Raw genomic sequence first — 23041 nt, 5'->3', positions numbered from 1 at the left:
GTACCAGATGGGCCACACATCCTCCCCCTAGAGTTCAGGTTAGTCCCGAGGACCCACATCCTCCATGCAGTGAAAAAGACACAAACAAAAGTACAAAAAGTTACAAACGTGAGGGAGGAAAATAAATACATAGTGGCCGTGCAGGTGCACTGGCTAGTCCCTGAGGCCAGGTAACAAAGATTTCCCTGGATTTATAGCCAAAAGGCCTAGTCTATGGAGGCGCAGAGCAGATAATGTTTTTAGTGCTTTAATCATGTGCCTGTTCACACAGTGGGGTCCCACACCCAAGTGTTACTAAGAGCACCCCTGGGGTAACCACTCCAGGGGGGCACAGACACCATGGACTCTCTGCCTTCCCAGCCCATGACCAGACAAGGTAGACCCATTCTAATCATTAGACACTGGGCCCCTCCAGTCTTCCTGGGGCAATTACTCTCATACCCCGCATCCCCCCTATTTCTTTTCCAGCCGGTACTAGCCTTCACAACTACAATCATATCAGCAGAGATACTGTACAGCCAGCTATTCCTACCAAAAGGCCAGAATAGCACCCCTACTGGACACTGATAAGAACGGATACTACACTTGATCTTAGCCAAAAGACCAAGAAGCATGCTGGCTCTGCCAAATTGGGTTGGACCTGGAATCATCCAGGCACCATCAGATGGGAGATTGATCCGCCACAGCTCAAGGAACCCCTAGCAACTTCTGGAGGAACCCTAGAGTTCCACAGAACCCTGGAAGAAAATGACTGGTCTATCCAATCAAAGTACCTCAAGGTGCTCCCATTGGACAGGAAGGTGGGTAGGAAAAGTTGAAATCTATGGGAGCAATCAGGGCTTGGCATCGAAGTTGAACCCTAAGCAAGAGAGTAACATCAAGGTCAGAGGGTTATGCAGGAGAAGGTTTTCTGGCTTTATAGTATACTAAAGTCTGATCTAACACCCTATTTCACACCCATAGATGGTTTGAATTTTGGCTAATTCCTGCTGAACTGAAATTCAAGCCATGAGTGACATTACAAGCACCACCTGGCTCCACAAAAGTCAATTTAAAATCATCTGAGCTGGGTGGAAAATGATTGTTCAGTGAGTGCATACCATTACATGTAGTCACTGTTTGGCAATGACATCTACGGGTGCTACCTGAATACAGTGGTAGGCAGTAGAGATACCTCTGTACATGTTGTTAGCTGTACATGTTGGCCCCAACATTGTTCTCTCACCTAATCGAACATGTCTGCAGATCCTGGTACTTGAAGACAGCGGCCATGACTTGTTATGGGGGTTACCAGTGACTGCTTGACGGTGTCAAAGTACTGATTTCGCTTCTTGAAAATTGCCAAAATGTTCTGCCACCACAGCCATGTTTGTATGTTGGGAATCAGAAGGAGCCAGGGGCTGCAGAGTTATACTATTAATGATACACTGTCTGGCATCCATTTAGGTATCAGGACAGTATGGGTGGTGCAGAAATAGGTTAGCACTACATATGACGTTCAAACCACTGTAACAGCCACTGTGAACTTTGATGTATGGCCGAAAAAATTAGACAATGACAATGTGATCTGTTTTATCCCAACAGCCTCCAAGGTGTTTTCAAACCGCTTGCAATGTAATGTCTGTAATAACTCCATCACTACCTCCACCACCATCACCTGCCCCCCTAAGCAGACCTTGTTTTGTGATGAAGTAAATAACAACTGTGTGGATGTCATCACAATGGAAACTAACGGTGAGAAGACTTGTCATCTATATCTGTCTATCAATGCATCCATATCTATCTATCTATCTATCTATCTATCTATCTATCTATCTATCTATCTATCTATCTATTGATAGAAATCTCAATCAGGACACCATCTGCATACAGTTTGAATCTTCTCCCTGTGCTTTCATGGGTTTCATCCCATGCTCCAAAGACATGCCGGTATATTAATTGGCTTTTATCTAAATTGGCCCTTGTATGTGTGTACAAATTGGCTATGCACAGAGGTCATCATATTCTGCATGCCTGTCCCAAGCCAAACAATTGTATAAGGAAAGACCTGGTGACCTACCTTGTAAACAATTTATCTATCTATCTATCTATCTATCTATCTATCTATCTATCTATCTATCTATCTATCTATCTATCTATCTATCTATCTATCTACACTATATTACCAAAATTATTGGGACGCCTGCCTTTACACGCATATTAACTTTAATGGCATCCCAGTCTTAGTCCGTAGGGTTCAATATTGAGTTGGCGGCCCACCCTCTGCAGCTATAACAGCTTTAACTCTTCTGGAAAGAGGAGTGTGTCTATGGGAATGTTTGACCATTCTTCCAGAAGCATATTTGTGAGGTCAGTCACTGATGAGAAGGGAGAAGGGCTGGCTCGCAGTCTCTGCTCCAATTCATCCCAAAGGTGTTCTATCGGGTTGAGGTCAGGACTGCAGACCAGTCAAGTTCCTCCACCCCAAACTTGCTCATCTATGTCTTTATGGACCTTGCTTTGTGGACTGGTGCGCAGTCATGTTGGAACAGGAAGGGGCCATCCCCAAACTGTTCCCACAAAGTTGGGAGTATGAAATTGTCCAAAATGTCTTGGTATGCTGACGTCTTAAGAGTTCCCTTCACTGTAACTAAGGGGCCAAGCCCAATCCCTGAAAAACAACCTAACACCATAATACCCCCTCCACCAAATTATTTGGACCAGTGCACAAAGCAAGGTCCATAAAGACATGGGTGAATGTGTCCTGACCTCAAACCGATAGAACCTTTTTGGATAAATTAGAGCAGGGACTGCAAGTCAGATCTTCTCGTCCAACATCAGTGCCTGACCTCACAAAGGTACTTCTGGTAGAATGGTCAAACATTCCCATAGACACAAACCATTCTATTTCCAATCAGCGCTAGTCCCACAGGACACTTCTTACATGGAAACCAATCTGTGTTTAATGGTTCTCTTGATCTAGGTGTTGCAGCTCCCTTGTATATCCACTGGGTGGTGGAATGGAATCTGTGACAAATATAGGCAGAAAGAGAGCGCACAACCGCCCTGGTGTGATAACGTTCATTCAAAATCCTGTATAAAAAGAAAAAGTTGCATTCACAAGCAGAGACTTGGTAAAAGCAGTTACACCAGCATGTATGCTTCCTCTCCCGGCCTGTTCCAAGGACTGGGCTCCCAGACTCAAGGAGCGGGGATGGATGATGTGGGATCCTGGCTGGTCAGTACAAGGAGCCGCGCATGCGCCCGGACCAGCCGGCACTGCATGATGTTAATTCCGGCCGCCAAGGGAGGTGGTAACGGGTGGATCGTCTCTCTGATCGGTTGCTATGACAACATTTTTCAGAGACCCAGTTTCCTTCTTCAGGTCACACCCTTCCTCTCCGAAATCATATTATATATGGGACCCAAAACCCCTCCCTGGAAGAAATCTTAAAGGAACCAGGTCGGGAGTATGGAGTTCACATACTGCTATTGCCAAGTAACTGCTATTACCAAGTCTCCGCTTGTGAGTGCAACTTTTTCTTTTTTTACAAGATTTTAAATCAAACATTCCCATAGACACACTCCTAAACCTTGTGGACAGCCTTCCCAGAAGAGTTGAAGCTGTTATAGCTGCAAAGGGTGGGCCAACTCAATATTGAACCCTACGGACTAAGACTAGGTTTCCATTAAAGTTCATGTGCATGTAAAGGCAGGCATCCCAATAATTTTGGTAACATAGTCTATCTATCTATCCATATTCTATCTATACATTTCTTCTGAAGTCTTGCCTCCAGTGGTTGCTAAAATAAGAGAAGGTGGGTTGAAGGGGCGACCGAACAGAAGAGCTGACACGATCTCCTGTTAGCAGACCTTATACCATCACGCTATTTGCACTGGAAGTGGATAGGGGAAGAGTTTAGCTACCCTCAGCATTTCTGGCAGGATCACATGGCACAGCATGGAACAACATTTCCCATTATTATTTTTTTTAATTATTTATTTTTTTGGCCATATTTGGCATTTAAAGCACCAACATCTTTGTGCACCGATTAGCTCACCGCATCCTATTTTAACCTCAAACTGTAACAACAGCGACACCCAGAAGGCTGTTTCATCAAACGTGGCGGCTGCCTCCCTTGTTATTCGAAATAAATCCTCCTAACTTCATTTAAATTCTGTTTTTTGATGTTAGCATCAGAGCTCTCTATCCCATCTCTCCATAACACTCCATGAAATTTATCCGCTGGTTACATATTGCTGTCTGCCACATGGATCGAATGTGAAATACACAATAGCCAAAATTAAAGAGAACCTGTCTTACCTGTTTCAGGTCACTGACTCATTAGGTAACTAAGTAAGGGAGACAGGGACAGCCTCAAAATGTTCACTTCATAAAATGAGTGTATGGCTGCTTTATTTTATTTTCGCCCTGATAGGTTCCATTTAAAGTGCAAATTTACCTTTACGGTAGTTGTGTTCATTTGTCTTTTTGCCATTTGTTGGAGTATTTTCTTAGCTTTGTTCCCTAGTGCATAGATAGATTAGGTCTATAAAAAGGGATGAGAGTGCCAATACTCAAGATAAAGCTTGGTGGAAAAAAAAGGTCAGAAAGTATATCCAATGCATTTCAGGGGCTCAAAATCCTCCTTCATCACACGGCAACCCATGCCTTAATCTTAATTTGCCACAATACTTGCCCGGTATTATCGTACATCATTGCCAGCATACAAACCCTGATGAAGGGGGTTGTAAATTCACGAAACCTGTTGGATAAACTTTATAACCCTTTGCTGTGAATAATAAACATTTATTAGACTTAATTTAGAGTTGTGGCACTGTCTTCCTTTTTATAAAGACATCAAACTGCTCTGTGGATACCCAGGAGCACCCCAGATGATGGAGAGAAGCCCCCAAGGGTTGGAGTCGATACCCATTCTAATGAGCACTTGGGTCCAGCACCCTACCTACACATTTTTAGCAGGGATGGATTAAAGCAGAATAGGGCCTTAGGTTATGTAGTGGCTTTGCCGCCCACACCCTATTAGACACCAATTGCTTATAAAAACAGCTTTGACCAATTTGCTGTCCACTTGATTTACTGCAGGAGCATGAAGGTTGTAGTTGGGGCCCCTGGGGCTCTGGCCCAGGTTGCCTTGTGTGGGTGATCAGGCTTTGCCCTACTGCATTCTGTGGTTCTATTTGCTGGCCCCTGTGTCCTGTAGAAGCATAGGTGTCAGGGGAAGAAACCAAAGCATGCATTGGGGGACCCAAATATCCGACACCACCAAAAGTTAAGACGCCAAACAAATCTGTTATTTCATTTCTGACAGCAAATCTGTTATTTTTCCACTTCCTTTAGCAAGGTGACAACTGCATTCTACCATGAAATCATGTAGCGGTGTTGTCACCCTGTGAAATGAGGAGTATTAGATGGGTATGTAGTTTTAAATTGACTTTAAAGAGACACTGTCATTTTACCCCTTTAGGGTAGTGTGTTCTAAAGTCCACCCACCCACTTATACTTACATTACCTGTAATCCTGCACCACTCCTGCCTCCGCTGCAGCCAGGAGTGGAATGCAATGTGTCACCTGTGTTGGAGGCTAGGGGGAGCGGTGACATCACCAGTCCATCATATGGCAGTGCTCAGGCCTAGCAATTAGCTGTCACTCAGCCAACACATATTGTATATGAGCCCCTGTCTTATTTTGGGGCACAGTTCAATGGCTTTGCCAAAACTGTGATCAAGCTGTCAAGGACAGCTCGTGGTCAGTGATCAGGGGCCAGTTTCTGCTGATGTCATCAATGTACAGCCAATTCAGTGCAACATAATTAGAAGCCTTTACTACTGGCCTTGGGAATTACGGCCCATTTCAAGCTCCGGCTCCCACCAGGTAAAGGGGTTAATACCCAGGTGCCCAGCCCAGGATCCTGTGTATGCATGCAGCTCTTTAGTACTTGTGTGGGCTTGAGAGCTCCTGTTGACAGTAGTCTTTGTATTGCTGCTTTTTCAAGACAGTAAAATATTTTATAGACTGGCTTCTAGTAGTTAAATGGCTTTGTTTATTTATTTTGCACTATCCTACTTTTTTTTGTGCTGTCCATCCCTTTTCCCTTCTTATGTCATTCTTTTGATGTTATTTTATGACTTTTATTGAGAGAAATATCAAATGTGGTAAAAGTCATTTTTAAGGGGGTTCAAATGTGGAAACATTGATTTGTAAAGGGATTAAAAGAGCAGTGATTTTATGTAATGTGTCTTCAATCTGTAACTGTCTACTAAAGCAAAAGGGCAGTCACCAATAACTCCTAGAGCATGTTCACAGTCTCTGATCATCTCCTACAGCTTGTCTACAATCTCTGATCATCCCTTGTAGCATGCCTGTATTCTCTGATCATCTCTTATAGCATGTCTACAGTCCCTGACCATCACGCGTAGCATGTCCTTAGTTTCTGTTTATCTCTTGTAGCATACCCATAAACTTTGACCATATCTTGAAGCATACCCATAGTCTCTGACATCTCTTGAAGCAAACCCATAGTCTCTGACATCTCATGTAGCATGCCCATAGTCTCTGACCATCTCTTGAAGTATAACCATAGTCTCTGACCATCTCTTGAAGCATTTTCATAGTCTCTGACCATCTCTTGAAGCATTTTCATAGTCTCTGACCATCTCTTGTAGCATGCCCATAGTCTCTTACCATTTCTTGAAGCATACCCATAGCCTCTGACCATCTCTCTTGTAGCATACCTTTAATCTGTGACCATCCCTTGAAGCAAGTCCATAGTCTCTGACCATCTCTTGTAGCATGCCCTTAGCCTTTGACTATTTCTTGTATAATGCCCATAGCTTTTTACCATCTCTTGAAACATACCCATTGTTTATGACCATCTCATGGAGCATGCCCATAATCTATGACTATCTCTTGTAGCATGACCATAGTCTCTGACCATCTCTTGTAGCATGCCCATAGTCTCTTATCATTTCTTGAAGCATAAACATAGCCTCTGACCATCTTTTGTAGCATACCCATAATCTGTGACCATCTCTTGAAGCATGTCCATAGTTTCTGACCATCTCTATAGCATGTCCATAGTCTCTGTCCATCTCTTGTAGCACGCCCTTAGCATTTGACTATCTCTTGTAGACTGCCCATAGACTTTGACCATTTTTTGAAGCATACCCATAGTCTCTGACCATCTCACGTAGCATGCCCATAGTCTCTTACCATTCCTTGAAGCATGCCCATAGCCTCTGACCATCTCTTGTAGCATGCTCGGAATCTGTGACCATCTCTTGAAGCAGGTCCATAATCTCTGACCATCTCTTGAAGCATACCCATAGTCTCTGGCCATCTCATATGGCATGCCCATAGTTTCTTACCTTCTCTTGTAGAATGCCCATAGTCTATTACCAACTCTTGAAGCACGAACATAGCCTCTGACCATCTCTTGAAGCATGTCCATAGTTTCTGACCATCTCTTATAGCATGCCCAAAGTCTCTGACCATCTCTATAGAATGTCCATAGTCTCTGACCATCTCTTGTAGCATGCCCTTAGTCCATGACCATCTTTTGAAGCATGTCCATAGTATCTAAATATCTCTTGTAGCATGCCCATAGTCTTTGCCCATCTCTATAGCATACCCATAGTCTTCAACCATCTCTTGTAGCATGCCCTTAGTCTCTGACCATCTCTTGTAGCATGTTTACAGTCTCTGACCAACTCTTGCAGCAGGGTCTCTAACTCTGCTCTCTTTGACAGCTTTCTGTAGAGTTACTTTCATTGAATATTGTTTGTGTCCCGTTAGTAACGTAATTGTCCGCAATAGAGGCTCCCAAATGTGCTTCCTGTAAGCCCTAACATTTCAGTAAAGCCTTCATTGCTGGACGAACCAAGTACAACCTCAACCATCAACTCCACCCTCCTTACATCATTATGTTTATGAAAGACAATGATACCTACATGTAATGCAAATTCACAAGTGGTTGTTTCTTCTATAAATCCCTTATTTCCATCCATTACAGGGTCCACTCAAATACAAACTTACACCAAAGGCTGCGGTTCAGGAAATATAGGAGATGTGTGCACAAATCTGTTTGCCTACAACACGGGGACTTATCAGCGATACACCTATTTATCATGCTGCACGGGCAACCTCTGTAACAGTGCTCAAAAATCCAGTAAGTAAAATATGATCCAATACTTTTATTGCCATTTCTACAGTATACAGTCAAAGCCCAAAGTCTGACTGTAATATTCAGGCATGAAATCTTTTACAGGTATATTTATAGAATATGTGTGCTTACCAGTCCTTAGATATGGTGACTGCATTAGTTTGCTTTTTCTAGCCAAGAACATTTCTGTCAAGAATAGAAAATATCTTGAAATAATCACACTAGTTCAAGAGATCAACGACACCCACATCCCATATTAAGGAATTTATGAAGAAGAATTGGAAAGGGGGATTTTAATAGTGCCACAGATATACATATACATTTTTTTAAAATAAAAAAATGTAATATTTTATTCATTCCATAATTAAAAAGATTAAACAATGTTGTCTCTCAAGGACAGAAAAAACACATAAAATTGTCACAACACAATAGAGAACAATATGATGCATATGAAGCTATATAAAGCTATATAAGTGCCTGTTTGCTCAACATATTTCGCTATATTGCTTCTTCAGGAGCTGTAAGGCATATGTTGGCTACAAAGAAAAACAAAAAATAAATATCAACATATACAACAATTTGTTATAGATCATAATAAACATATATGTATAGCAAGAAAATATTTAAACAGTAAACAACCAACAGGGCATATAAAACCCTGCTCAATGGTCTATGACTTGTAGGTCTCACAGAAGGATGTGTGCAGTTACAATGAAACTCACCTATCATGTGTATTATAAACAAATGTATTAGATACCTGTTGTTCAAGTAACAAGAGCAGAAAAGGGAACATCTAATCCAACAATGGAGATCGCAGGATAAGCACCAAAAAAAAACAGATAATAACAACACAGCAATGAAAGTCAATGACTCCCAAAAGGTTGCAGGAATAACTCAAAATAGAGGAAAACAGATAGAGCAGGGAAAGGGGAAGGGGGAGGGAAAGGGGGGAAGGGATTGTTGGGGAAGGGGTTAAGCCAATATCCAGGGAACTGCCCCAACGGGGGTTGTAGCATTATCACGTAGATATACAACGAAGAACATTTTCCTAGCGTTAAGCATCCAGGGAAGGAACATACAACTCCCCACAATGCAACCCCGGATTAAATAAGGCTCACAAGGGGATGATACCCCATCTAGAAAAAAAGGGTATATATATAATATAAATGTAAGGGAGAAACTCCAAACTACATTTAAGAGAACTACGTAGATGAATGGCTAGTGAGAAACTCTCCATACAAAGGGAGACTTAAAAAATCACTTACCAGCAGGCCCACCGAGGATGCACCGACCGCGCCCCCCCCCCCTGCTCCAAACAGGTGCTGTGGTGATTTCACCAACAGCCCTGTTTAAATAGGCTCACCCCCGATCCTTGTGAACATGAAAAAGACCACTGCGCATGCGTGAACGTCACAGGGCCGTGACGTCACACGCAATCGTGCCAAGTCCCAGGCCACAATCTTGGAAAGTCTGTCAACAGAGACAGGCACCCTAGGCTGCTCTCCTGATTAGTCTGCAAGCACCTCCCCCTCCACCTCTATTACATAGGGAGGCATGCTGTAGTTCACAGTAGATAGTTTGGAAGGCTGATAAATTTGATCAAGATTTCAGTTCAGTGCATGGGAAATTACAGGGACCCTAGATTTCTGGTAGGATCAACAGACATTTTTCTGCATTAACAGAGAATATGCACAGCCTACAAAGCTAATGCTGTCGCTACATCTAACTCCTGGTCAGCTGCAATATATAACATTTTGTTCTTGTGTTTAGAAACACTGCAAGACAAGTTCTCTGAGGTATAAGTATATTGTCTGTCTCTCCACAGTTCCCATTTTAACTAATGACAATGGAATTCAGTGCTATGGCTGTAAGGACAATGGGAACAACGAATGCGCACCACAAAATCAGAAGCCGGTGACTTGCAAAGGCACGCTTCTCCGATGCATGGAGATCTTCGGTAATTACAGATATACTTATTTTTACACCGCAGTACTTAGAATCAAAACCCCTTTTAAATACATATTTCAGCTACACCCCATTGCAATGCAAAGCATTTTTTTTTTTAAATTCTATCTTTATAAATTGTAACTTTAGTTCTGTCTTTCTTTATTATATGTATAAAACCTTTATAAACATTTCATTCATGGTACACCACCAGTATTTCTAAGGTGTGGTTTATAAGGAGGGAGAATGGCAGAAGCTGTTAACTTTTAGGCTGTCTCTCTCTGATTAAAACTTAAAACTGTAATTTTCACCTTGAGTCAACTCCCCTTGGTCTAGGAGACCCATCAATAAAAATGATTAACTCAAGTCACTAAATACCTAATCAATTCAAGTGTAAGCAAATCAAAGTGTGCTAATATACATACTGTATATTGAAATTATTCAAAGAACTTCCAAAAGTGCTGGGTGCTTGTAAGCCCTGTGTAAACAAATCTGAACACATACTTGAGTTGTTTAATGTGTAGTTTTTGGGGGGAAGAGTGCTGCACAATAAAAAAAAAGGCATTTTATTGGTGGAGAAGTAGTCAGTTTACTTACATTTACTTCATGCAAGCTGTTTTTTTGTTTGTTTTTTTTCTTAGATATAAGTAATTGTTATAGATAGTGCTGAATATTTGGGTTTAGTTTACTTTTTTAGTGTGTATAAAATCTGGAGACTTCCCATTCTGGCATCATTAGGGTTCACGTGTGTTTAAGACAGAGTTCCCATACCTTAGGGCTTGAGTGCATAAAAGCCATTGAGTTCCCAATCCAGGGTCATTAGGGCTCAAATGAGTAAAAGGCGGAGAAATTCCATTCATGCCTCATTAGAGCTCAAGTGTGTAAAAGCCAGAGAGTTCCCACTACTGTGTTATTGGATCTCAAGTGTGTGAATACCAGAGTTCTCATTCCTGTGTCTTTGGGAGTCAAGTGAATAAAGGCCAGTGCGCTCCCATACCTGTTTCATTAGGGTTTAACTTTGTAAAAGCCGGTGAGTTCCCATTTCTTTGTTATTAGGGCATAAGTGTGTTGAATTTCTAAGTCATTAGGGGTTGGTGTTTAAAATCCAAAGAGTTCCAGTTCCTGTGTCATCATTAGGGTTTAAGTGCATAAAACCCAAGTTCCCATTTCTGTGCTATTAGGGTTTGAGTATGCAAAGGCTGGAGAGTTCCCATTCCTGTGTCATTAGGGCTAAAGGGTATAAAATTCGAAGAGTTCCCATTGGTGTGTCATTAGGGCTCAAGAGTATAAAAGTCAAAGGGCTCCCATTGCTGTGTCATTAGGGCTCAAGAGTATAAAAGTCGAAGAATTCCCATTCCTGTGTCATTAGGGCTCAAGAGTATAGACATGTGCAGGATGAAAAAATTCGTTTAGTTTAGTTTCGTTTCGATTCGTTATTTAACTTAATTCATTTAGTTAAATTCGTTGCATTCATTACATTCGTTTTCGGAATTCGTTTCGTTTCGTATTCGAATTCGAAAAAATTCGACCGCATTCGAAAAAATTCGACCGCATTCGAAAAAAACTATCAAATTTGAAAAAATTCTAACACATTCGAAAAAAACTGTCAAATTCGAAAAAATTCTACCACATTCGAAAAAAACTATCAAATTCGAAAAAATTCTACCACATTCGAAAAAAACTATCAAATTCGAAAAAATTCTACCACATTCGAAAAAAAACTGTCAAATTCGAAAAAATTCTACCACATTCGAAAAAAACTATCAAATTCGAAAAAATTCTACCACATTCGAAAAAAACTGTCAAGTTCGAAAAAATTCTACCACATTCGAAAAAAAAACTATCAAATTCGAAAAAATTCTACCACATTCGAAAAAAACTGTCAAATTCGAAAAAATTCTACCACATTCGAAAAAAACTGTCAAATTCAAAAAAAATGTTACTACATTTGAAAAAAATATTAAATTCGAAAAAATTCTACCACATTCGAAAAAAACTGTCAAATTCGAAAAATTTCTACCACATTCGAAAAAAACTATAAAATTCGAAAAAAACAATAACTGAATTTGAAAAAGTAAACTATATATAACCATTTTGCGAAATTTGAAATTCGTATAGAATGAAATCGAATTCCAATAGAAAAGATTGGGATAGAATAGAAAGTATAAAAGAATAGCATAGAAAAACAATAGATCAGAATAGAAAAAAATATAATATATTGTATTCTAAGCTTTTCTATTTGAATTCGAATTCATTCTGTACCAAATTCCAATTTTGGAAGATGGTTAAATATATATATTATATTTTTTTTCTATTCTGTTCCATTGTTTTTCTATGCTATTCTTTTCTATTCTATTCTAAACTTTTCTATTCGAATTTGAATTAATTCTATGCAAAATTCGAATTTCGGAAGATGGCTTCTAAAATTTGAATTTCGTATAGAATGAATTCGAATTTGAATAGAAAAGATTAGAATAGAAATAGAATAGACTAGAAAAACAATAGAACAGAAGAGAATAAAATATAATATATATATTTTTTTCTATTCTGTTTCATTGTTTTTCTATGCTATTCTTTTTTATTCTATTCTAAACATTTCTATTCGAATTTGAATTCATTCTATACGAAATTCGAATTTCGGAAGATGGCTTCTGAAATTCGAATTTCGTATAGAATGAATTTGAATTTGAATAGAAAAGAATAGACTAGAAAAACAATAGAACAGAACAGAATAAAATATAATATATATATTATATCTTATTCTATTCTGTTCTATTGTTTTTCTATTATTTTCTATTATATTCTGATCTTTTCTATTTGAATTCAAATTCATTCTATACAAAATTCGAATTTCAGAAAATAGTTATATAGAAATAGAATGAAATCAAATTCTAATAGAAAAGAATAGAATAGAAAAAAAATAGAACAGAATAGAAAGAAATATTTTATATATATATAAAAATAAATAAAACCATCTTCCAAAATTGGAATTTGGTACAGAATGAATTCGAATAGAAAAGATTAGAATAGAATATTTTATATTTTTTTCTATTCTGTTCTATTGTTTTTCTATGCTATTCTTTTATATTATTTTCTGTTCTATTCTAATCTTTTCTATTTGAATTCATTCTGTACCAAATTCCAATTTCGGAAGATGTGTGTGTATATATATATATATATATATATATATATATATATATATATATATATATATATATATATATATATATATATATATATATATATATATTTTTTTTTTTTCTATTCTGTTCTATTGTTTTTCTGTTCTAGTCTTTTCTATTAGAATTCGATTTCATTCTATTTCATTCTGTTTCTGTATAACCATTTTTGGAAATTCAAATTTCGTATAGAATGATTTCACATTCAAATAGAAAAGATTAGAATAAAATAGAAAAGAATAGAAAAGAATAGAAAAACAATAGACCAGCATAGAAAAAAAATAAAAATAAAAAATATATATATAAATATATATACCGTATTTATCGGCATATAACACGCACTTTTTTCCCCTTAAAATCAGGGGAAAATCATGGGTGTGTGTTATACGCTGATCCCTTGCGATCCTGAGCTGACAGATCTTCAAAATCGCCGACCGCGATTTGAAAATGACGCCGAAATACACAGAGCCGGTCCTCGGCTCTTCTCGGCCACTTTCGGCTTCACTCGAGTGCCGCCCGAACCTAGCCGAGTGTACTCGGCTAGGTTCGGATAGCTCCGCTCACAGTCACGCCCATCCCGGGCGGGACTACGAGTGGAGCCGAAAGTGAACGATAGCCGCCGAGAAGAGCCGAGGACCAGCTCTGTGTATTTTGGCGCCGGCGGCACCATTTTCAAATCGCGGTCGGCGATTTTGAAGCTCAGGATCGCAGGGGATCACAGGATTTTCAAACTGCGAGCTGCAAGGCTGCACTGGGGCAAGGCTGCACTGGGGCAAGGCTGCACTGGGATAAGGCTGCAATGGACACTGGGAAGGCTGCACTGACAAGGCTGCACTGACAAGGCTGCACTGACAAGGCTGCACTGACATGGCTGCACTGGGGCAAGGCTGCACTGAGAAGGCTGCAATGATGGGCATTTAAATGTAAGTTTTTTTCCAAAATTCCCTCCTAAACTTGGGGTGCGTGTTATACGCCAGTGCGTGTTATACGCCGATAAATATGGTAATTTTTTTGTATTATTCTCTTCTATTGTTTTTTTATGCTTTTCTTTTCTATTATTTTATATTCTATAATAGTCTTTTCAATTCAAATTCATTCTATACGAAATTCGAATTTCGGAACATGGCTTCTGAAGTTTGAATTTCTTATAGAATGAATTCGAATTAGAACAGAAAATAATAGAAAAGAATAGACTAGAAAAACAATAGAACAGAATAGAAGAAAATATAATATATATATATATATATTATATATTCTTCTATTCTGTTCTATTGTTTTTCTAGTCTATTCTTTTCTATTATTTTCTATTCTATTCTAATCTTTTATATTCAAATTTGATTTCGGTCTATATGAAATTCGAATTTTGGAAGATGTATATAAATTTTATATATATATATATATATATATATATATATATATATATATATATATATATGTATATATATATATATATATATATATATATATATATATATATATATATATAAAATTTTCTATTCTGTTTCATTGTTTTTCTATGCTATTCTTTTCTATTCTATTCTAAACTTTTCTATTCGAATTTGAATTCATTCTATACGAAATTCGAATTTCGGAAGATGGCTTCTGAAAGTGGAATTTCGTATAGAATGAATTTGAATTTGAATAGAAAAGATTAGAATAGAAAATAATAGACTAGACAAACAATAGAACAGAATAAAATATAATATATATCATTTTTTGTATTCTGTTCTATTGTTTTTCTAGTCTTTTCTCTTCTACTCTGTTCTAATCTTTTCTATTCAAATTTGAATTCATTTTATAAGAAATTCAAATTTCGGAAGATGGTTTTATATATATATATATATATATATATATATATATATATATATATATATATATATATATATATTATACATATACATATATATATATTATACATATACACACACACACATATATATATATATATATATATATATATATATATATATATATATAAAACCATCTTCCGAAATTTGAATTTCTTATAATATGAATTCGAATTGGAATAGAAAAGATTAGAATAGAGTAGAAGAGAAAAGACTAGAAAAACAATAGAACAGAATAGAATAAATTATATATATTATATTTTATTCTGTTCTGTTCTATTGTTTGTCTAGTCTATTATTTTCTATTCTAATCTTTTCTATTCAAATTCGAATTCATTCTATACGGAATTCCACTTTCAGAAGCCATCTTCCGAAATTCGAATTTCGTATAGAATGAATTCAAATTCGAATAGAAAAGTTTAGAATAGAATAGAAAAGAATAGCATAGAAAAACAATGAAACAGAATAGAAAATTATATATATATATATATATATATATATATATATATATATTTATATATATATATATATAACATCTTCCAAAATTCGAATTTCATATAGACCGAAATCAAATTTGAATGTAAAAGATTAGAATAGAATAGAAAATAATAGAAAAGAATAGACTAGAAAAACAATAGAACAGAATAGAAGAAAATATAATATATATATTATATTTTCTTCTATTCTGTTCTATTGTTTTCATAGTCTATACTTTTCTATTATTTTCTGTTCTAATCTTTTCTATTTAAATTCGAATTCATTCTATACGAAATTCAAACTTCAGAAGCCATGTTCCGAAATTCGAATTTCGTATAGAATGAATTTGAATTTGAATTGAAAATACTATTATAGAATATAAAATAATAGAAAAGAAAAGCATAAAAAAACATATATATATATATATATATATATATATATATATATATATATATATATATATATATATAGTTATATATATATATATACATATTCTATTGCTTTATTATTTTATATTCTACCTTATTGTTTTTTTTAGAAAAACGTTTTCTATTTTTTTTTTAATTTGATTATGTTTTCGAATTCGATTCGCATATGTTTTTGAATTTGATTCGAATATGTTTTCGAATTCGATTCGAATTCGTTCGTTTTTTTTCGGATTCGTTTAAATTCTTTACTTTTGTCATTCGGAAATTCGGATGCATCCGAATTTCAGAATAATGAAAAATTCGTCCGAATTTCGATTCGGAACGAAACGTAATGCACATGCCTAGTATAAAAGTCGAAGAATTCCCATTCCTGTGTCATTAGGGCTCAAGAGTATAAAAGTCGAAGAATTCCCATTCCTGTGTCATTAGGGCTCAAGTGTATTAAAGTTGAAGAGTTCCCATTCCTGTGTCATTAAGGCTCAAGAGTATAAAAGTCGAAGAATTCCAATTCCTGTGTCATTAGGGCTCAAGAGTATAAAAGTCGAAGAATTCCCATTCCTGTGTCATTAAGGCTCAAGAGTATAAAAGTCGAAGAGTTCCCATTCCTGTGTGATTAGGGCTCAAGAGTATACAAGTCAAAGAATTCCCATTCATTGTGTCATTAGGCCTTCTTGTGTCATTAGGTCTAAAAATATATATGTATAAAAGTCAAAGAATTCCCTTTCCTGTGTCATAAGGGCTTGAGTATAAAAGTCGAAGAGTTCCCATTCTTGTATCATTAGGGCTGAAGAGTATAAAAGTCAAAGAGTTCCCATTCTTGCGTTATTTGGGCCAACTGACATCTGCAGGCATGTGTTATATGCTCTTTTATTAACATTTTTTTTTTTTTTATTTGACTTTTATACAGAACAGATACAGAGCAAAAGGCAGACAAAACTTGTTCTGCCAATATCTAGAGCATTCAATAAAAAAAAGAAGACACAACACAGTTGCCAATAGCTCAAACTAAAAAAAAACAATGCATATCAGGGGCCAGTTGAGCTAACAACTGACCCCATAGATTTTAAAACACAGTAAAGATTGTGAGCTGCGTCAGATATATCTGGCTTCTCCTGCTAGGTTCCTCCTCATGACAAACAAATTTCGTCACCTTGGGGTTAGTAGAGGAAAGCAAAAAGGGCGTCCATAAGGTGTGAACTCCTATTGTCATTAGAACAGGAAGTTAGGAGCCAAATCCTAAAAGGGTATTACAAAGGAGGAACTAAGGAGGAGGGAGGCCTCACAGTCATAAATTCATTAATAAAAAAGACAGACCTGTGATTTTAAAATAACACCTCTTTCCTGTATCCTTCAGATGACAAACGGCGGACTATTATGAAAGGATGCTGTACAGTAGCTTTCTGCTCTTCCACTGACCTGGCACAGCCCACTGACCCGTCACCGCAACAAACTCGTATATCGGAAATCATGTGCTGCGCTGGAAGTTTTTGTAACAACTTCAACCAAACGTACCCCAGTGATGTCATCACCCCTAGCAGCGCTGCCTATAGAAACACAGACTTCAGTATTCTAGCTGTCTTTATATGCATAATATCTGCTTTTATAGGACACTAGCATTTCTTGCTACCATGTGCTTGTACAAAAAGACTTATTATTTATATTGCGGGATGCTGCGGGCAAGCTGGACATGGACACAAAAAGGCTTCTGGTGATGGACCTCTTCCTCTTAAATTCAGCACCAGTGTTGTTTTCACCAGGATGCCAGGTGCATCAGAACCCGAGAACCGCCTAATTTAAGTAGACTGATAGAACCTTCTCCTCAAAGTCCGTATCTAAGAGATGGAATTCCATGTATAGAGTCAGCAGTCACTGCTGTCCGAAGGTGGACAAGAATGGAAACTGAAGTGCCCCACCATTTCTACGAGGTCCAGAATCAACTTTATTCCAATAAAAGTCGATCTACAGTAGCCAACATGCAGTGGTGGACAAGCTCAACAACATGCAGGCAATGTGCAAGTGACTGCGCAAGTACAAATACTTATTCACTGTGTACAGGTAGCTTCCTACCTGTCCGTGACCAGTGTCCAGGTCTGACAGCAGAGGGGGTTCCAGCCATGCCTCCATGTAGTCCTAAAGGGCCCCTGTGTAGCTGCACAGTCTGCACAAATAGTATATGAATATCTGCTGCTGTCCTCATTTGGCTGTGTCTTACTGCATCTCTGCTGTTGGCCAGATGTGAGCCCATTGATTGACAGATGAGGAGAGTCTTGTAAAGAGTGATAAAACACATGATGATATTATTTTCCACAATTTATTGCCCGTAGCAATCTTTAAGAGTCTCAAATGTCTACAAAATCCATTTCTTCTCTTACTGAATTCTGTATTATCAGCGTATACCTATCCGGAATGAAGAGACCCTTCCAAAGGACAAATAAAATCACATATTCCATTCCTCTGTGGCTCTTCTAAGTGCTGCTCGATGGTGGTTAAATGCAAGGGTAAATATAGGCTCCAATTGTATGAAGTTTGACTACAGAATTAAATATTATATCTGGTTATTCATACCTACACAATGGATTCTGGAATATCTATCAGGATCTACTGGCTCCGACTGGGAAACAGACCAGCAAGCATGGAGTATGGATTAAGGGAATTATTATTTGTGCTGCTAGTTTCTTCATCAGTCCTGAGTATGACTAGCTGGCTTCTTAAACCAGACAGTTCAAAAGTCCAATGATGAAATGCAAATGGCTGTAACCCATAAAACCAAATGAGATTTCAGTATGCATCAGTAAGTTTGCCGAGAGATAACTGAGTTCCATTGTTTTTTTCAAAAATATTTATTTTTATTGCCTTATTGAATAAGCCCAAGCTGTCGTTGTGTTAAAGTAAACCTGTACCATGGATAGGCTAGCCAAAGTAAGAGGTGCATTCCCTTCCTTTTTATTACTATGGCTTGCCACCCCGATCCTCCACTGGGGCACCATATAAAAAGAATCACTTCCTTGTGCAGAGTGTGCTTTTATGCTCCCCCTTACCCCCTTCAATGAAAAGCAGAACATTGCAAGGTCAAAAAATGTAAAAAAAATATATAAAAATGATAATTTTAATAAAAAAAGTATTTAAAAAGTTGCAATTTGTACAGATTGTTTATAGCAGCTATAAAGACAAAAAGCAAAACCAAAATCAATAGCTGGCATTTAATATTGAATGCCATACAGTATATTGTCAATTTTATCCATTGTACAATTTTACTGTAAATTTTGTTTTGCTGAACTATTTTTTTTTCAGTCTATTTTAAATTATTTTGTTTTGTTCTAAATGTCTTGCCATGTGTTGTCAGAAAGATACTTGGGTGTAAGTGATCTCTTAAAAGTGCCTGATTTGTTATTTTACTCAAAACATTCATTGCCTTGTTTCCCAAGAAAAAAGCAAAGAAAGTTCAGTCTAACCAACACACAGCGCTCACTAGACTTGTAGCCCAATCCTTGAACAGCGCAGGGTCCATAAGCACCAAAGGATCTTCTCTATGGAAAAAAAAATATTTTTGAAGAAAACACAAGAGATGTTGCCAACTGATAAAAAAAAAAATTAGCTCAAAGTCACCAATGTAGACAGTATTAAAGCCAGTAGTTCAGAATACCAGTTAAACCATCTTAAAAAACGGGTTATCGGTGCATCCATAGTTATTAGACAGCCAATTCCTTGCTAGCTGCATTGCTGGATGGCTGCATGGGAGGGGGTGCCTTGTGTAAATGCTACATGTACCCTGTCCCCTGAGGGACAGAACCCTGAAAAAACATTTGAAGTTAGAGCTCCTCCTAAAGCTGAGGTGTGTTCAAGTGGAAATAAACTGTGGGGTGGGGATGACCATTGGCCAGCATTTGTCGTAATGTGCAAGTATCTACAAGATACACTCTTGACTTTGGGCATGCTCTCCTCCAGTGATGTTGAGCTCCCCACATCCTCTGCCATGTCCTTCTCCTCTTCTTCCAGGTCCGTCATATTCTTGATTCACTTATTGGGCAGATACTGATGATGTAACTCATGCAAAACAAAACCAAAGAAAATTTGCAGCTCAACTCACCAACCAGTCTGCTTACCAACAGAATTAACCAGTCTAACAGTTTGCGTTAAAAACAGGGGCTCCCTGCCATATCCTTCTCCTCTTCTTCCACGTCCGTCGTCTTCTTGATTCACCAATTGGGCAGATACTGATGATGTAACTCATGCAAAACCAAACCAAAAAAAATCCCAGCTCAACTCACTAACCAGTCTGTTTACCAACAGAATTAACCTGATGGTTTTGTTTTGCATGTGTTGCCCTTCCATGTGCTCCATGTGAAGGACAGTTATAGGTGGGGTCATTTGCTTGTCACTGATGATATAACTCCCATGAATGTGTGATGAAGTTTCACTAGCTCTGCACCTGGCTCCATACAGATGCCAGGATTGTACATTGTACTCAGCATGCACCGTTGTCAAACATTACTAGCAGGCAAGTGAAAAACTTTTTTGGCAAATAGGAATGATAAATTCTTTTCCACCCTATGGCCCGACCTGCTGGTAAATGTAACTTTTTCAGGGTTTTTCTACTCTCACCTGCTGTAAACAGATTTGGGACATCTGTCATGCGGGACATGTACCTGAGATGAGACCGAAGTAGTGGGAAGGCCTCCCTTGCACCTCGGGTCCCTGAAGCCTCTGGAGATGGTGACAGAGACTTGGTGGACACCGAGTGGCACGGGTGCCAGGGGTGCGCAGCACTGTGCAAGCTTAAGTCCAGTTTGTCAACAAAGTATAAAAGGGTTAATCAGAAGAAGAATGGTCGAGCTCCAAGCCTGGGTCGGTTCCAATCTGGCAGCTGAGTACAAAAGGGGCAAAGAAGTAGAATGGTCAAGGTACAAATCCGAGGTCAATGGCAAGCAGCAATCAAGAGTAGTCAAATAGGAATCCAGGTCATAACAATTTCGGACAGATCACACACTAGCACAGGAACAACGGGGGGCTGAAGATAATCCAGCAGTTTGACAGTGTCTGGGCTTATATAGGGAAGTTTGAGGTCACTTCCTGTGTGCCTCCTGGGCATTTTCCCACCTTTTTCCATCAGGTTGAGGTCACTTCCTGTGCCCTCCTGGGCATTTTCCCGCCTTTTTCCATCAGGTTGAGGTCACTTCCTGTGCGGTTACTGGGCATTTTCCTGCCTTTTTCCATCAGGTCTTCTGTGCAGGTGCGGGTTGGCGCATGCTCAGTTGGCACGGATTTCCTCTTGCGGCAACGCTCCATTGATGCATGCGTATTAAGCCCTGGATTCTTACAATATCACATGAAGACCTTGTTAGACATTATGAAGCTTAAAAATATACCTAGAGTAAAATCTCTACTTTTTCCACATCCCGGGGAGCCGCAGGTGGAAATAAATTCAACCCGCCATAGAACTGAATGGATGTATGGGGCTCTACTTGAGTAACCGATGCTGCTTTCATGCATTGACAAGCACACGTGCGTAGGATACCCTCATCTGAATATGGAAATTTTTTGTTAAGGGGAAACATGTCATAGGCGCAGTGAGCAGTTCTGTACGTGCCACCTGTAGCTCCCTAGGTGTGGAAAAACGTCAGGATCTTGCTCTGGGCTTATTTTTAAGCCTTCAAACGTCCATAACCAACAAAATATTATTTTTTTTTGTAAATAATCATGAACACTTGGCTACATATCTTGATGGTTGTACATTTTCGTATATAAGACTGACTAATCAGCTGTGTACAAGGTGTGACACAGAATGTGGAGAGAATTAACAACTCGCCCAGCCCTGGAGATCTGCCCTTTCAATCTGGTGTCCCATTGGGGAGACTTATATTGTACTCCACCTCTACGTTCACAAAACAGTTGTGCAACATTCCTTCCGGCAGCTATGGTGGAATGTTCACGTCAATGGCTGACATACCTCCAAAGCTGAACATTTTCAGTGCAGCTCTCTCTGTTCTCAACTCAACCGACTGCAAATGTTTGTCTTCAAAAATTGCTCCAAACTGTCTATGCTTTGGACTCGATCCCTTCTGTCTAACACAACTGTGTCAGCAATAGTATGGGACCATATAAATACAAAGCACTCACTAAAATGGCCCATTCACTAAAATTTAAAAGAAGCCATTTAAAATATAAATTTCCATTTATATAGATTAATAATTAATAATAATAATAAGGATAACCAGTTGCTTCATATACAGAATATATATTTTTAATATAAACTTTAAAACATTATTAACTTTTAAAGTTTACAATAAAAAAAAAAAAAAAATATATATATATATATCTATATATATATCTATATATATATAGATATATATATAGATATATATATATCTATATATATATCTATATATATATAAATATATATATAGATATATATATATCTATATATATATATATATAGATATATATATATATCTATATATATATATAGATATATCTATATATATATATAGATATATATATAGATAGAGATAGATATATCTTTGTATATAAAGCAGCATTTTTGGAGGTCCTATGCAAAATGCTTACCATTTAAAAATGGCACTTTTCTTGTAAACTTTAAAAGTTAAAAATGTTTTAAAATTTGCAATTAAAAATATATATTTTTGTATATAAAGCAGTTGGTTATCCCTATAATGATTCATCTTTAAGATTGGAATTTTATGTATTATGACTTTTTAAATGACGTATTTGAGATTTATTGTAAACTTTAAAATATTTTGAATTTTTAAAGTTTACAACAAAAGTACCATTTTTTAAATTGTAAGTATTTTGCATAGGACCTCAAACAATTTTTTTCTACATGTCCCAAAACAGCTGCTTTATATACAAGTGTGTCTATAGGAATGTTTGACCAATCTTGCTCATCCATGTCTTTATGGACCTTGCTTTGTGCACTGGTGGTCAGTCATGTTGGAACAGGAAGGGACCATCCCTAAACTGTTCCCACAAAGTTGGGAGCATGAAAT

At 37.7% G+C, this 23041-nt stretch overlaps 1 protein-coding gene and 1 pseudogene across 1 annotated transcript in view; one reads left to right on the top strand and one right to left on the bottom strand.

Moving 5' to 3' along the window:
- LOC141110564 (urokinase plasminogen activator surface receptor-like) overlaps window positions 1-19171 on the top strand; it is a 69504-nt gene extending 50333 nt beyond the window's left edge. Inside the window, exons 4-7 of the mRNA XM_073601966.1 lie at window positions 1585-1734; window positions 8013-8168; window positions 9988-10119; window positions 17392-19171. Coding sequence (XP_073458067.1) covers window positions 1585-1734; window positions 8013-8168; window positions 9988-10119; window positions 17392-17651 — 698 coding nt within the window. The 3' untranslated portion in view covers window positions 17652-19171. The remainder of the gene's footprint in view (window positions 1-1584; window positions 1735-8012; window positions 8169-9987; window positions 10120-17391) is intronic.
- Window positions 467-615, bottom strand: LOC141111517 (U2 spliceosomal RNA; annotated as a pseudogene).
- Window positions 19172-23041: the final 3870 nt, after the last annotated feature.

The sequence above is a fragment of the Aquarana catesbeiana genome, linkage group LG10 (assembly GCF_042186555.1).
Source record: "Aquarana catesbeiana isolate 2022-GZ linkage group LG10, ASM4218655v1, whole genome shotgun sequence".
NCBI lineage: Eukaryota > Metazoa > Chordata > Amphibia > Anura > Ranidae > Aquarana > Aquarana catesbeiana.
Note: the sequence above shows the minus strand (reverse complement) of the source record. Positions and strands in the feature narration are given on the sequence as shown.